At 39.1% G+C, this 16311-nt stretch overlaps 1 protein-coding gene across 2 annotated transcripts in view; it reads left to right on the top strand.

Moving 5' to 3' along the window:
- The window catches only part of USP34 (ubiquitin specific peptidase 34), a 1940069-nt gene continuing 1923758 nt past the window's right edge, over positions 1-16311 (top strand). Inside the window, exon 1 of one of the 2 annotated variants that reach the window (XM_069234398.1) lies at positions 1-176. In XM_069234398.1, the coding sequence (XP_069090499.1) occupies positions 134-176 (43 nt within the window). In that variant the 5' untranslated portion in view covers positions 1-133. The remainder of the gene's footprint in view (positions 177-16311) is intronic. The other variant, XM_069234397.1, reaches the window with a different exon arrangement.

Below are 16311 nucleotides of genomic sequence, written 5' to 3'. Positions count from 1 at the left end.
TTCGGAGAAGCTTGAGTGACCGGAGTCCTGTAGCAGTGGCGCGGGAGCGGTACCGGGTTGTAGGCTGCGTCCGCCCCCTTCCCACCCTTGAAGCCGGGACGGCACCGGCGGTGGAATACGGTCCAGCGCAACAATGTGTGAGAGCTGCACCGACTTGGTTGAGGTGCTAAACGAAGGTAAGTGCAAGGCCCGGTTATTCTCATATTCCGACCAACTCCGCCTGTGCCCAGTGCTCTTTATCCTTTAGGGTTTGCAGCTGCCTCAGGACTTGAGAATGGGCAAGTGCAATGGGGAGTTTTTGACAGCTCTCCTTTCCACCTTCCCCTGTGATTCCTGACCCGGACAGTGGGTGGAGCACCTAAGAGTAGAATCTTCTTCCTGCAGCGGCCTGGTTGGGAGACGGTGATGTTCTGTGTGTCAGACACTCTCCTCAGCTGCACTGGCATATCTGTTGTCATTCTTCAACCACGGGCATTTTTAGCAAACCTGCTGTGGATGGAGGTCCACCAGTCCTGGCTGGAATTCAGGGGATGGGTGGATAAACGCGTTGTTTTGAGCAGGTGAGCACCTTTGACAGGCGACCCTTTGAACACACCAGGCTCTCATAAGTCGGCAAGTTAGTCATAAACCTTGGAAACAGAACACGGCCTTTTGCTCATCACGCCCCAGGTCTTAGCACCTCTCTGTACACCTACGAGATCCTCTTTTACTGGATTTAAAGACACGGTCTGTGTGTATGCAGCCTGATTTTGGCAGGTGGCTTTTCTCACCGGACATACGTTGTAAACCGAGTAACTGAGCTTTTGTTTGCCTCACTCCCGAATTCTGACATTTGTCGTGGAGTCCCCAACTGGCTGTGTTTGAACGCAAGTCATTCTTGGTCGGAATCTGTCAGCCATTGACATTTAGTTGACTTTTCCTGCTGGAGTGGGTTACTGAACTCTTGCTGTGACAAAGTCATCATTGATTGTGTTTTGAGATTTTGACGTGAACTTCGTGACCTTGTTTATGCACTCCTTATGTGAATACAAAAGCGAACATCTCTCACTTGAAAGGATGTAACACTAGGAATTGCAAACATTGATGTGCACTCACTTATGTTGGTGTGGGTTAAATGGTCGTGTTGTATACAAAATGATTCTCGGAAGTTTAAGGCTCGCCTCTAGTTACTTTTTAATTTATGAATGAACCAGCGTGCTTTGTTCTGACGTGGGTCAGAAAATTTTACCTCGTCCAATCGAGCCAAATATTTGTAAACGGCATATGATTGTACGTAGTTCTTGAGTTTTTTTCTTTATGTGTTGTAAAGTGTTTCACACGTTCTATTGCCAAATTACCCCCTGTGTTGTTTTATGTGAAATGTTGTCTCTTTGAGGGGTCTCGCTGAATCTGCTAACCAGAAGGCAGTTTTAAAGAACATTTGATTACAAAGTTTGTTTCATAAGAAAAGTACTATGTTGAGAATAATTATGTTACAATATCTTGCCATGTTTAAATCCTAACAATGTAATCTTTATTAGATTCACTGTTGATGTTCGCATACGATGCATTTACAGGGAAAATCCAATTCCTTAATGAACATTTTTCTTACTGCTAAACTTTTTCACATTTTTATGTTTGTTCAGCTAAAAAAAAATGGTACTTGGTCTATCGAAATAAATGTCGGAAGTAACCACAGTATAGCAGCTGGATTTACCAGCTCACCATTTGAGTATTTTAACCAATTGAAGAAACATTTCCATATGATAATAATAATTTGCCTTTCTGCTGGGTTCAGGGTCTTCAAGAAATGATTCATTTGTCTGACAAAGCTAACTAATTTATGCTCTGCCCAACATTCAAGCCCACCTTTTAATGCAACGTTAGCAGACTACAGTCTGTGCTCCAGTTTGTTTTATTGTGTTTGTTAAAATAAACCAGTCTAATCACTTACTTACTCAAATGAACACCAGTAATATTTATTGTTAAGGTGACAGTATCTCACCTCAATAGTCTATTGTGGATTATTCAGCTTGGGGCCTGGTTATTTGTACTTTTATATTACAATACAGGATCCCAGCCAGCACTTCTAGGATTTGGATGAAAGGCACTATACCTGTGGTAGTTGGACGTCTTGCTCAAGAACGTCATAAACGATCAAGAATTTTCAATATGTATTTGTTACTTATAGTTGAAGCACAGTTTCCAAACTGCGTCAAAGTATTGTGTAACATGAAAAAAATGGAAGGTGTAAAATTCAAGTTAGATGTTCTATAGTCTTTCCTCATATCTTCATAGTACCTCAACGGGTGGCATATAATTCCAAGGAGATAGAAGCAAAGACATTTCTTCTCATCAAGCTCTAGGACACACACCCTGAGTACCAGCAGGCATAAGAATTAAGGGAGATGTAAGTTAGTTTGAGAACCCTCTGCTTGAAAAGTTGTAAAATGTGAAATCAGATCAGTTCCCCACAGATACATACAGTTTTAACCTTTTAAGAGTCAAAGTACAGGGATGATTGGGTATTTAGAACAAACTGGAATCAAACGTCGATGGTAGTAACTATTAAGCAGTAGAACTCTCCGAACCCTCAGAGCATGCACCTACTCGCAATAAGAAGTAGACTTCCAGTACAGAGTTTAAGACACCTATTCGGAGCAATCACAAAATGTCTTAAACTCTGTGGAGTCTTGAAAGCTAAACTAATTGATGGTATCAAAACTCTCATACCCAGGTACTACTGACAGCCACTTCTTCTAGTCTCAAATTCACCCCAGTCTGCCTAAATCCCTCTTATCCAGATGTTAGACCGCAGTGGTTTCACAGAATAGTTGGTGCATCCCAAGTATCCTGCCTCAGTAGCTTGTCAGTCATTTGGGAGGCACTGATCTACTCTGGTTGATTTTGCTCTGGAGCGCTGTGTCATTTGCCAGAGCTTGGATGCAATTATAAGTGCCTGCAACTGAAGTGGCTGTGTTCTTGTTTGTAATATGGGGGACAAAGCTGCTGTGGGAGCTCCTGCAAGCTATATGACAACCAAGCTGAGAACACTAAAGGCAAACACACGTTGTTCCGTGTTGTTGAAGGCCATTGGTGATCAGAGGGAAGGCAGGAGATGGATTGGGGTGATGTGGGATTGTATAAAGAAGTTTTGAGTGTCTTATTCAGTGACACTCACTTAAATACTTTTCCATAAAATCTCTAAAGCCAGTCTCTAATGAACATTGATCTATTTATTTCACACTTTGTTCACATCGTAATGAAAAACAATAGTCACGTCATATCAATGATCCTATCAAAAAGCACCTTAAAGCAATTGGGAGGACCTGGGTGGAGGGGCAGGGCAGGGCAGGGCAGGGCATAGCCCTGAAACAAAGGATAAATATGATTGTTGTAAAAAGAAGAAAAAAAAGTCATTGATTCGCTAGATTCAGGCCTCCTTTTATGCCGCTTAAATTGATGGAGTTATTAACTTAGCCATAGATATGTTTTGAATGGTTACGTTTTTTTTTTTTTTGTACCTCAGAATCGTTTAGTAAAGATATTTCCCCTTCACCAGAGCTCTGTACCAGCGTATCTGCATTTTTGCAGGACAAAATAGCCAAGATTCAGGCAAACCTCAAGGAGCAACAACCACTCGGCTGCTTGATTTTGCATCACCCTTCTGCTTCTCTGTTACATCACATGTCTTATATTAACGCTGACTATCCAATGGATCTGTGCACTCACCGTATTTTTCACCTTGGCTACTGTCTTTATTCCTAACCAGCCTATGTAACCCTTCTTTATCACAGAGTGCTGAATCTCCCTGTTGGAAGCCTGTCACTGTCCTACCTCTTTTAAAGAAGGTCTTCTGCTGAGCCAAGCTCGAAAAATCATAAAAATGCAGGTCGAATAACTTGATTAACCTACCCGACCTAAATGTAATGTAGTTGACCTGTAAATGGGTCTCAAATTGTGTGATTCTAAGAAAATATTTTATTTTACAGTCCCCTTTTTCTTCATTCTCGCATGAGTGCACCTTCAAGAATGTGAGCTCAGCATTTCTGGTGTACTGAAAAACCCTCTTTTGTTTGATTAAATAGACTAAACGTTGGTCCATGTATAAGAATCTAGTCCACATAATAGTGTACCCATGATCCACCACTTGCCTCTTAGTTTACTAATAGCATTGCCATAAGGACAGGAGTGTTTCTCAGTTTATGTTAAAACACTCACTTAAAAAAAAAAAAAATATATATATATCTATATCACTCAAACATGATGTGGTAGCGCATAGTCATTTACAGTCACTTTTCATGAAATGTCCAAAAACCTTCCCACTAACTCGCAGCTTTACTGATAAAACTATGTATTGTATTAACAATAATCTGTGAAAACAGGGTTTCAGAAAACATATTTATCATTTGTACATTACCAAGTAAAGTTTTCTTATTTGTTTTCATCCTAATAAAATATTTTTTTAATCAAACAGAAGTACAAAAATTGACTTTTACAACTAGTGAAATACATTTAGAAATGTCTGTACAATAAATATCTCGATCTAATAAAATATGACTCACCATAGCCAGTAGATGTTTTGAGGCCTGATGCTATGCTAATAGGGAGAAAGTAGGCACTGTTCCTGAAGCTGTTTTTAAATCTCTGGTTTATTATACATCACATCCCAATGGCACAGTACTGTTTTTTTTTTTTTATGTGGGTGGTTTGTGTAGAATATTTTGAAACAAAATCCGCACCGTCGTGTTTTTTCTTTTCTTTTTTTTGTTTTGTTTTTGCCACTAAATGCATTATTTCTAGACAAATGAGGCATTTCATTTTAATTGCTTCCATAGGCTGTGAATTTGGATAATATTTCCTTTAATTTTTCTTTTTTAAACATTATCATTTTTCAGTAATAGACAACTTGGTATAGTGACGTGAACAGCTTAGCATTAACTTCATAGTAGAAATCTGTGAGTGCAAATCTAACAAGCAATCTTTCAGAGTATTCCAACTCTGGGATTGAGGTTAAGCAGACATCAGTATGTATATGTACATAGGTAAATCGTTCCTGCTGCTTTTCTCTTTACATTTATTTGATGCACACCGTCATTTTCATTTGACTCATATTTTCTAGGACTAGAGACAATTTAAGGCATGTGAGTTACTAAAACACCAAATTTGCTGTGAGAGCGGGGTTCTGACATTTTAATGAATTACTTTTGTCCACTGGTTTTGTATACAGATTTGACCTAAGTTTCTGTTTTCACATTCAGTGTGTGTTGTGTGAGTGAACAAGATACGTATATGTATATTGTTAAGCTCCTTAACTAAACGGTTTTTACTTTCTTTCCAAACCAAAAAAAAAATCAGTGTATGTTAGATAAATAAGTAATCATTCAATCTATTTGGTGTTGTTGAAAATATAGTCTTCTTCATTGTTCACCATGAATATGTTGGCCTAACTGGGTGCTGCACACAAGCCTATAGATGTTTAGAAAGTATTCTTCACACCTTGTGTGAAATTCTTTTAAAAATAGGGAAAACATAATGGTTCTGAAAAAAATAATCACTGACTTCACTTCTGGGATCAAGAGTCATTTTGACTTCTTCCCTCAAATATTTGGAGGATGAAAGTATACGCTGCATGTATGGCCTTCATACTTCAATCAAATTTCTAGTGTGATAGCTTTCAGTTTTTGGAATAGAGCTACTGAAGTATTCGATGTAGGAATACTAATGTACCACCACTTTGTGGAGAAAATAGTCAGCATATGTGGCTGTTATCTAGTGGATAAAAGTTGCACTGTAAATGATTAGTCTACAACATGGATTTTCTGTTCTTTTGAGTATCTTCATGTACATCGATTTTTAGGAAGCTGTTGCATTAAGTCTTGGAAAATACTTTCTGTGATCCAATCTAAATTATTCACATATTCCAGTATGGTCTCTAAACTCCTTATGTACTTGTGAGGGGGATTAATGAAAAGTTCTAAGTATGTCATGCTGTAGAAGATCTGATTCATTAGTGGTAGGAGGCCAGAACCTGTTGCCAACCACATGTGCACAAAGCTTAAATAGGTATGCAGAAGGGTGGGTTAGGTGTCCCTGGGTGGGTTGGGTGCGGACCTGGCCAGAGCCCTGACTGTGTGGATAACCCCCAAAGAACAGTTCACCCACCGCCCCCCACTATCATGCACTTGCCCACTGTGTAACTCCCACATCTCTCCTTTTGTCCATCCCTTTAACTCAATCTAAAATGCTCCCACTTGCATAAAAAACATACTATCTATCTATATATATATATATATATATATATATATATATATATATATTTCAGAAAATTGGTTTTGAAAAGAGCCTTTTTTTAAAAACTTTTTTTGTGTTTTACGTTTTTGGCATAAACAAAACTGGAACTTTATCAATGGGAAAAGAACTAGCTTAAAAATGGATATATTTTTAGACAGACCTTCTGGTGTAGAAGCACTTAATTTTTGTTTTCTCTTTCGTTTTGATCTCCAGATTAAATAGCCTTACAGCACACTAAGCAATGGAAGCCTGCAGTTGTTATAAGGCAGGGATCATGTCCTGCTTGCAGGACATTTTGAGGCAACGCATTACAAGAGGTATGGTGTGTTGCATTATGGAAGATGTCCTTCCCTCTTCTGAATTTCTCTTTTTTTCAGCATTGAACTGATGTTCCTACCAAGCATTGAGATGCTTGTGCGTTGAAAATCCATATAAGATGTGTTTTCTTTAGCTACCCATGCTTAAAGTGCATGCTACAAACTTGGATGACAATTTTTTTCTCACCTGGTGGAAAGGTGACAAACTTCCGCACAGCAGATTCTAGTGGCTAAGGTGAAACCTCAGTCTCTGAATATCTTTCAGATCTTCATTTTCCCCACTACATGTTTATCTGAATTTTCCCCTCTCCTGTTCTTCTTTTTTTTAATAATAACCCAGAAAGCCATTGCAAATGAGCAAAAAAGTTGGTTACCCGAAAATAAAAATCACATCAAAACATTTAATTCTCTTTTATTCAATAGCCCTCCTGTGACAGAGTGCAGTGATCTGTGATAGACATTCAAGAGCTATTTCAATAGTGAGCAATATATTCTCAGGAATCAGTCAAATCTCTGAGGGTTTCATAAGAATGTGCTGATTCTTCATAAAATAATAGATAAATCTTGCATCTAAAATAGTTGCTGGTGTGTTTTATTATTATTTTTTATTTTTTTCCCTCGGGAGTGGCTTGCCTCTAGGTACACCTGACCACATCCCTTGAGTTGGTCAAGTCTGGGAGTTGCTCTCATCACCCTCAAGCTCTCCAATAAGGCCATGGTGTTTTTTTATTTTCAATTGCTCGAAATTCGTGAGTCGGAGCTAACTCCTCTATTTCATGATGGTGGGCTAAACATTTTTCAGGCCTAATCCACCCAGTCAGTTTGTGACTTGTGAATTAAACGTCAGATATATACAAAAGTGTAATTCAGCTGTTTTAAAATGCTGATATCTCAAATCTACTGAACAGACCTACACCAAAACAAAAACGAAAGTTCTGCTTTCATACAAAGTTTCATATAAATTTGTTCAGTGGTTGTTGCTATATCTTTCAGCAAAATTTCTTGTAGGAGCTACAATGGGGAATTGTATGTTTTTTTTGTTGTTTTGTTGATTCCCACCTCTTCACTCGTCCCTTACCTTTTTACCCATGAACAGATCGTCACAAAACTTGGCATGCTGAAACTTACCTGACTAGATAAATAGCAAGTTTCATGTAATTCCATCCATAGGGTTGAAAGTTAGAGGCAAACCAAAAAAATCCTTTTCAAATAACACCGTCAGAAGCATAACTACACAGTGGTTATTTCAGCTGTGTAATATATAATGTTTATATACATAACCAACAATCCCTCATTGTAAACCCAAGAGACTCCGCTTCAGCACTAATTTACTGTTTTTCGTAATAATAAAAATACCTGCCTTTTTAAATATTTTTTTAATCCATTTTAACTCTTTCAGGAAATTTTAGCTTTCTAGACCAGCAAAAACATGATGAACAGAGTTACTCTGAACTTGAACTTGGCGTGAAAGTAGAATATCACTTTTAGGATTCGCTTGGTGAAAATCCATGCATTAGTTTTTTTTAATTACTAGCTTTTGAAAAAAATGTCTGGCTTCTAATGATGAAATCATAGAGATATGGACTGTTGAAAAGGTGCTTCTTGGTTTGCCTGTAATTAGTGATGCTTAACTGATTTACACTAGGCATTTTTAGCATAATTGTGGTGTTTTGAAACGTGTATATCTGTCAAGGATAGGCACATTTAAATAGGTGGCTCTTAAAGTGTTACTTTGTTAAAATATGTGGCATCCTTTGACAAATTGACATGAAATGTGGCAGACAGAATATTTAATCTTTTGTGTCTATGGCATGTTTTATGCAGATCCATGGTGGGGGAGAGGACAAGTGTTTTCATGTTGTAATGGCTTGATGCTATGTAGTGAATCTGCATGAACGTTTTGTAGGCTGTTGGTATAGTAGGCCCAATGTAAGCATCTCAGGTGTCATACAGATGACAGAGGGAGGGGGAGTTAAAAAAAAGAAAAAAGGGGGGGGGTTAAGAAAGTTGCTAATAACTTGGGCATAGTTTCATGGGTCGGCACAGCACTTGACATGCACTTAAGAGGGTTGTCAGGTTTCATTGAGATCCAACAAAGAAAAGCAAAGTTAAATAAGCATTGGCAAAGCCTACAGGCCTCACCTACAAGAGTTATTGTCCCTGGCAGTACTTTTGTAATCATGCTGTACAACAGTACATATTTTTTGCAGTGTGGCTAGAAGTAATTAAAAAAAACAAAAAAAAACACTATGATGCAACTAGGGGTAAAAAAAATTAAAAAATGCATTAGCGCTGGATGCATCCTAGTCCTTTTTTGTTTGTTTAATATTATTATTTCTAGCCATGCTGCTAAACAGCATGGCTAAAAATCATTGCCAGAGCCAGCAATGCCCTTGCTGTACACCATGAACAAAAGTCCATGGTAGAATAAATAGTCTCAAAGGCAAGACCTGCTGGCTTTGCCAATGCTTGTTAGGTCTTTGCACAACGCCCCTGTGATTCTGAGCAAATCAGTTAATCTCCTCGTGCACGAAAAAGAAACCAAATATTGCATTTAGCAAAAAAAATCCTATCACTAAGAAAGCAATATCCGTGTTTTAGTGAAAATACATTTAGAAGCCCATAACCTTTTGTTGTCACAATAAAAGCAGATAACCTCTGTCACTATAAACATGTAGGGCTCCATTGAAGTGTGTTTGGCATAGCAACTAATGGCAGACGTTGTACAAGGAAATCTGAGAAGAAGGAAAACTAAAAGTACTGCCTCAATGACAGTGCGACTGTGGAAGGACAGCAAACCAGCTGAAGCAATCAGTTCTTAGTCCATGCTCCAGCAGAAAGAAGAGGAAGTGAAGTCCACACACACTGACCAATTAGAAATCAACAAATAAGAGTGACAGTGAAGCCAACAAATGTTAAGAAATGGTCCTGCTGCAAGCCCCTTGTTGTACCCAATATCTTACAAGCTAGACAGCATGCAGCGCTTGTGCTGTCGCAGGTGAGACTTAAAAAGTGGAGAGGGGAGTCACAAACACTTGAAATTGCTAATGACCATAGTGCCATTTCATAGATCTGCATGCAATTTGGCAGGTTCATTGTATATTTAACAGGGGTGTGGAATGCCTGTAGCCTGACACCAAGGAAGTATTGTTTGGGGTGAAGGACAACAAGTTTTCATGTTTATTTTGTCCTTGGGACAAGTAGGCCCAACCCCATGCAGCACAAACCCTTTGGCTGCTAGTTTACAGTACCACATTATAAAGGTGGGATGGAAATTGTCCACAGTTAAGTTAATATTATGTTTATGCTGTTCGAGCTTGTAATTATGGTTCATTAATGCAAAGCCTTTATTTTTAGGGTGAGGGCTCTAAATATATGTTGCAAGCTCGGACTGCACTACTGACAGTGGTTCCAGTAAAAATATGGGTACATGTTTGCAAAGTTAAACAACATGAGGTCTCTAATCCGATGCAGATATTTTCAGAAGCATGAAAACATGAGTAAAGATCCTTTGCTTTCGTAATAAAATGGTCACAAAAAATGCAATTAGGGAAAACATGCTTTGCTAAATCACTGTGAAATTTGAGGTACTATTTATTTAAAGCATCATTCAGTAAAATATTTTGATGCATGCCTGTATTTTCAAAAATGTAATGGAAAATAGGTGAAACCAGATTCAACAAGATTATGGTAAACATGAAAATAAACAAGCATTGGCAAAACCAATAGGAATGACATCGATGGTCAGTGTTTTTGGTTTTGTCAATGTAGGTCTTATTTTGACATGACTTTTGTAAAACTTTATTGTTGTGGGAGTTGCGAGACCATCACCATTGTAACAAACATTGGCAAAAGCAAAAATATTTTTTGGTCTCAAAAAGCACACACTGACAAAGTATTTTCTGGCACTGAATAAAACTACTTTGTGTGCTAGTATGCTCCTTGTGAAAGAGCAGACTGCTGTCACTCACAGTGAAGGCAGCCACTAGATGGATAGTGAGAGAAAAAGATAGAATTTTATTAAAAGGAAAATGTCTTGGTTAATGCTAGGCCTAATTAGGGGAGCAAATGTTAAAGTAAAGACAGTACACCCATGTTATATTTCCTTGCATTAGTGCAGATTTACATATTTCATGAATTCACAGTTTTCAGAAGTAGACCAGGAAATCGTAATATTTGTCAACTGTATCTTAGCGCCCGCAAATATGCATGTGTAGATTTGCTAATGCAAAATTTGTTGTGTTTCCAATCTCACTTTCCCTCCAACCACTTTTTTTTCTCCAACTCTGGAAGAAGTTTTACTTCTGCCTTTGTCAAGAGTTAATATCCAACCTTTTCCTGTATGGGAAAAGATTAGAGAAGAGCCGGTGAGAACCCATAAAACATGCAAGTTAGTAAGTTTGCACAGACTCTAAAGGCCATTCCAACCTTGAACCTTTGTTTACTGCTAACTCTAGCCCCATTATGTAGATCTGTGGAAAGGTGGCTAATTAAGGACATTTCTAGTATTCAAGCCCTGCTATAGTATTAGCCCAGGTATAATCAGAGAGGCTATTATCAGAGCTCCCATATAATGACATTGCTGCCTTAATCTGTTGCCACTCTACATGGCACCAAATGGACAAGTAGATATATATATTTTTTTAAACAAGACAAGTAGATTTAGGAATGAACGTGTTCTATGGACAAGTAGATATTTTATTAAATTCCACATCCCTGTTTAACTTCACTTCTGATGTTGTGTTCCAAGCAGGTACCAGGACCATAGTGAAAAGGCGAGGATGTAAGTGTCTAGTTGCTCATATTTGGCACTCTGGCACATTTGATGCAAATCTGACAAAGGGAAGGAGGCAGTTAAAGGATGGGTGGTACCAAAAACCTTAGATTTGGCTTATAACAATATTTTCTCCCAGTATAGAGGCCTGCCAGTCAGAACATTTGGGTACTGCATCTTGGAACCTGCAGCGCCAAAATGGTTGATGTGGAAAAAAAAAGCTTAATCTTGAGATTAGATCAGATTTTTTTTTGCGTTGCTGAGGCAGAAAGTATCTGTAAATATTTCTATACAGTTATCCTTTTCATGCTCAAAAGGAACACATTTTAAACACTTATTTCTCAAACTACTGGCCTGATTTAGACTACACCAAGGAAAGCACATCCCTTAAGTACAGCCTTAATGTCTTGACAAATGATAATAAAAGACTTTTGTTATTCCCCCTTTTTTCTTGGCCCCTGCTTGACATAACTGCATTGCCATGTAGAACCCAGTGTGGATGAATTTCTTTAGGTTTTGCCTGCACAACGTGGGGAAAAAAAAGAAACCTTGAAATAGGCTTAAAGCCCACCCATTACTTATCTTTGGTTGGCTCCCACGTCGTTCTCGTTTTCTTGGTTCTTATTGGAATGCCCCTCTTCCTCGCCGCCTGCTTCCTCCTGGCCTCCATGCCAGGGAGCTTGGACCAAGTACTGCTTCCTGCCTGTGCGCCTGCAGAAGTACTTAAACTTTTTTTTGAACTGTAGTACTCCCTCAAAGTACCATAATTTAGCAGGCTGTCTCTACCAGCACCTCCCACCCACCCGCATCTGTTCCTACTTGTCCTGTTCCCTCTCACCACCTCCCTCCTGTGGCTGCTTGTCCCCATCTTTGTGGGGACTCTTCCAGTATGTAATTTTCAGCGTGTCTTCTGTTCAAGCTATTTTTGGGGGAGGGGAAGCACGCTAGCGTTATTCAACCATGCTGTGCTATAATCATGTTCTCCGTGTGAAGTGCTGATGCCCCGTTTCTTCAATTAATCATAATCGAATGTCTTATTCAGTTGAAAACCAAAAAAGGCACAGTAGTTTTGTTTATTAGTGCAACTCAAGCCTGCCAGTGAGTTGTCACTCTGCCCCTTGAGGTGCTAAGGGCCAGATGTACCAAAGGATTTTACCCATTCTGTGTCTATGGGAAAAAGCTTTCGTACATATGGCCCCAAGTTCCTAAATATTAATTCGGTACTTGCACTAAACCGTTCCCATGTTTAACTGTGCACCCAAACAAAACTCAGTTGGCTGTTGGAAATGTGCTTCTTTGCGCTGCTTTTGCGTCATTATTAATACGTAGCAAAGTGATGGCTCCATGCATCAGACCAATATTTAGTTTATACACATTTATGAGTTGCTTTGCTTTCAACAGAAGCGTTTTCTCCCTCTTAATTAACTACTTGATTTGTTTTTTTTGTTTAGGGGCCATGAAATGCTGACATTATTGCACAATGTAACTCTTGAGAATAAAGGCAGTCCGGCACAAAACTTTAATATGAAAGTGTGTATGCGACCGGAGCAGTTTATTGATTGCCACAATATAGTTGTAGACTGGACGTTATCTAAACCCATAGTCGTTGAGGTCTCCACAGAGCGATATTGAAGCACAGTATGTGATATGCTAATTCACAAGTGGAAAATATTCTTTTTGTCTGCCACCCCGTGTCCTAACCCACTTAGCATGATCTCTTGGTAGGTGCCTTCTCTTTGGCGGAGTGTCTCATGCTTTTTTTATTTTTCTTTTCATCATGTCGGCCTCCAAAGAACTGCAAGCTGCATTTTCATGCTGTTGTGTTTGGGGCCTAACAGAGATGGCGCTGGTTAACATGTATGTTGGCAATGCGAAGATAACAATATATTTGTGCCACGGTTTGTTAATTTTCTATTACAGCTTTTATTATTGAGCATTTTATTTTCCAGGCATGAATGTAATGGGTAGGGTCCCCGTCCACAGATTTCCCCTCCCCAACCCCCGTCACTGCTTTTCCCTTTGTTGCTTGCTTCCCATAGCCGTTTATTCACCCTATCCGTCCAACTCATCTCATCTGTTTCTTCTCCCCACACGCACCCTCACCTGCCCTCTGAGTCATGCAATTTTGTATGTGTCTGGCGTACTGTGGGGTCTTGTGCAATTGGGCATCTTCAAGTTTAAAGAGGAAAGAAAAAGCACTGCCAGTGTTGACTGTGTCATAGCACTTTCTTTTGTTGCTTTTTTTTTTTAACTTTAAGCCATGTTGAATAGCAGCTTGTGCAGATTCGTTGCATAGCCCCAATGTTATAAAGATATTTAGAAAACAAAAAAACCTTTCCTATGTAAACTGTGACCTAACCAGTTGGGGGAAAAAAAAAAAAAAAAGAAAAAAAAAAAAAATATATATATATATATATATATATATATATATATATATATATTATATACACAAAATAATGTTTTAGTTATAGTTAGGACCAAGTTTCCATAGTAAACATAATTAGAGTTTTTGGTTTGCTAAAAACTTTGGCACTGCTTGACAAATCTTTACAATGAGAAAAGTCTCATATGCCTCAGACCCTTCCTGGAAAGTTTTGGGATGATCTGTCAAGCAGGGGCCAACAAAAGTGAGGGTCACAAAATGCTTTTCCCCAATGAAATTCCCATAGCCAAAATGGCTGAACCAAATTTCATTGGATTTGGCAAAAGCTAGACATTTACCCAGAAAGTGATAAGTGATGGTAGCTGTTTTAGGTCTTGAGGACTCGGACCCCTGTCCTCCAAAAAGGGAAAAACAAACATATAGTGGTATTAGAGTGGGGATACCCTGACCCCTCTACCCCAGACCAAAAACATAAACAAAAAAAAATGAGTGTATCTGTGTTCTGATATTTAATAATTACAAAAAAAGCCTCCTCTTTCCCTTTTTTTTTTTTTTTTTTTTTTTTAAAGCTACTCATCTGCCTTGGTTCCCTCCTCCCTCTCCCCATCCTCCCCTGCTGGTCGCTGTTGTTGAGGGGGGCTTGCCTGGAGCTTCCCTCCCTGAGCTGCTGTTTTCCCTGAGGATGCTGAGTTGAGCTTAAGGGTGGGACAGGTGGGTCACCTTTGTGTTTTGTTTTTGTTTTTTAAATATCATTGAGAGGGTGTTTGTAGAACCCCTCGACTAGAACCTCATGAAGCCCCTGAGGGCCACATCCCGCCGTCGATTGCAGTTTAAAAGGGTGAGGACTTGTGGTCCTTACTTCCAGGGCTTTCAAAAGGCCCCAGGGACTTCCTTTCTGTGGCGCTCGTTTCTTTGGGGGTTTTTGGGCAGGGGGTGAAGTAAGGGGCTGCGGGCCCTCCCCAAGCCCTAGTTCGGTCCAGAGAACTCCATCTGCTGGTGCTCTGTATCCCACATACTGGAGGAGTACTAATGCTCCAGCCAGGCGGGAGCGAACATGTTCTTTCCTTCCCTTCTCGCAAGCTCAAGCAGGGAAGAACTTAGTTACAATTGCTGGAGCACACTTGTTGCTGGTGTTTGCGAGTACGCAAGATGGGTGCTGGTTGGGATACTGGTGGGGGCTTCTTTAATATTTTGATTACAAATGCTTTAGTTAACTGTTTAACAGATTTTGCAATGATCCCTGTTTGATCCCTGATTGACAGTGACTTACATTAAAAAAAAAAAAAAAAACTAGAAATTCACTGAAAATCCAAAGATAGTGTTGTTACAGTTGGATAGGAATGTCATTTGCAACATAACATTTTAAACTAAAAACACTGAAATTCACTAGTTAGTTAATTGAGTACTGAAGTAACTATATAATGTGAGCCCTGAAGTTCTTGTGCCCTTTTTTATGCTCTGCTTATACTTTCACACATTACCTTACTCATGACGTGTTCAATGATAACATAGATAACGTTACTGATATAAGAATTGATGACAACACTGCATGGTGAGTGTTTAGCGAATGTCAAGTGAAGTTAATTGCGAGGTTACATTAATAAGCTATCACATGGGATTGTAACAAGTTATTTTAGTATTGACATGTAATTATTATTTTATGTGTATACACATATGAGCCCTTTATTATTGAAGTCCACTGAGTATTTCCTAAGTATGTCTTTTGTGTGTTTGAATTTTGTATCCAAGATATGGAAAATGGTGTCCCGCTATGTGATCATGGTTGCATTCAGCAGTCAACACAAGTCATGGCAGACTGTCAATGAAATTAATTAACTCTGCTCTAAAGTGGTGACACTTGTTTTCATGAAGGACAGTTTCCTTGTGCTGAAGTGGCACTGGTGTTGACATATTGGGGATAAACACTCAGTCTGTTCCATAAAGCCGAAAGCCTGTTTTTTATTTTTATTTTTTATTGTTCAGTGTACACATTTGTTTTTCTTTCAAAAACGATCTTTATTGTGGTACAGAGGATACAGACATCCATAGGAAAGAACATCCAAAAATAGAAGAGGAAAAGTGTAATGGCTACAGCAATGAGACCATATGAACTTATCCAACAGAAGCTAAACAACTGTTATGCTAAGGGTAATCTATCATAGCCATTCACCATTAATACATGGGGGAGCCATTGCCTGTGTCAGTATGGGAGGGGGCGGGTTGGTGGAGTCCACTCTAGAGAGAACCTGATACCTACAGGGTGAGTGTTACTTTCAGTCACCATGGGTAGGCAAGATAGAGGTACCCAGAAACACATCTGCAACTAAGGGACAAAAAGAATGTTCCTGTCATTGCCCTTGTTGGGTGTTGTACTCTACCTTCAAAAAATATCCTTGATGTCCAGTACTGGGTTTCTGCTCAGCGATTGTTTCTAGTAGTAGATTCATGCCCAGGGATCGCTCTACTGTGGTAATACAAAAAAAAGGAACACATTTGCGGTAGCTGCTGTTGGAAAGGCGTGTGTCTGAGACATGCTTGTTTGCACTATTGTTCGTGCCAGGTGC

This window comes from Pleurodeles waltl, chromosome 5, assembly GCF_031143425.1.
Source record: "Pleurodeles waltl isolate 20211129_DDA chromosome 5, aPleWal1.hap1.20221129, whole genome shotgun sequence".
Lineage (NCBI taxonomy): Eukaryota > Metazoa > Chordata > Amphibia > Caudata > Salamandridae > Pleurodeles > Pleurodeles waltl.
The sequence above is the reverse complement of the archived record's forward strand: the minus strand, read 5'-3'. Positions and strand labels throughout refer to the sequence as shown.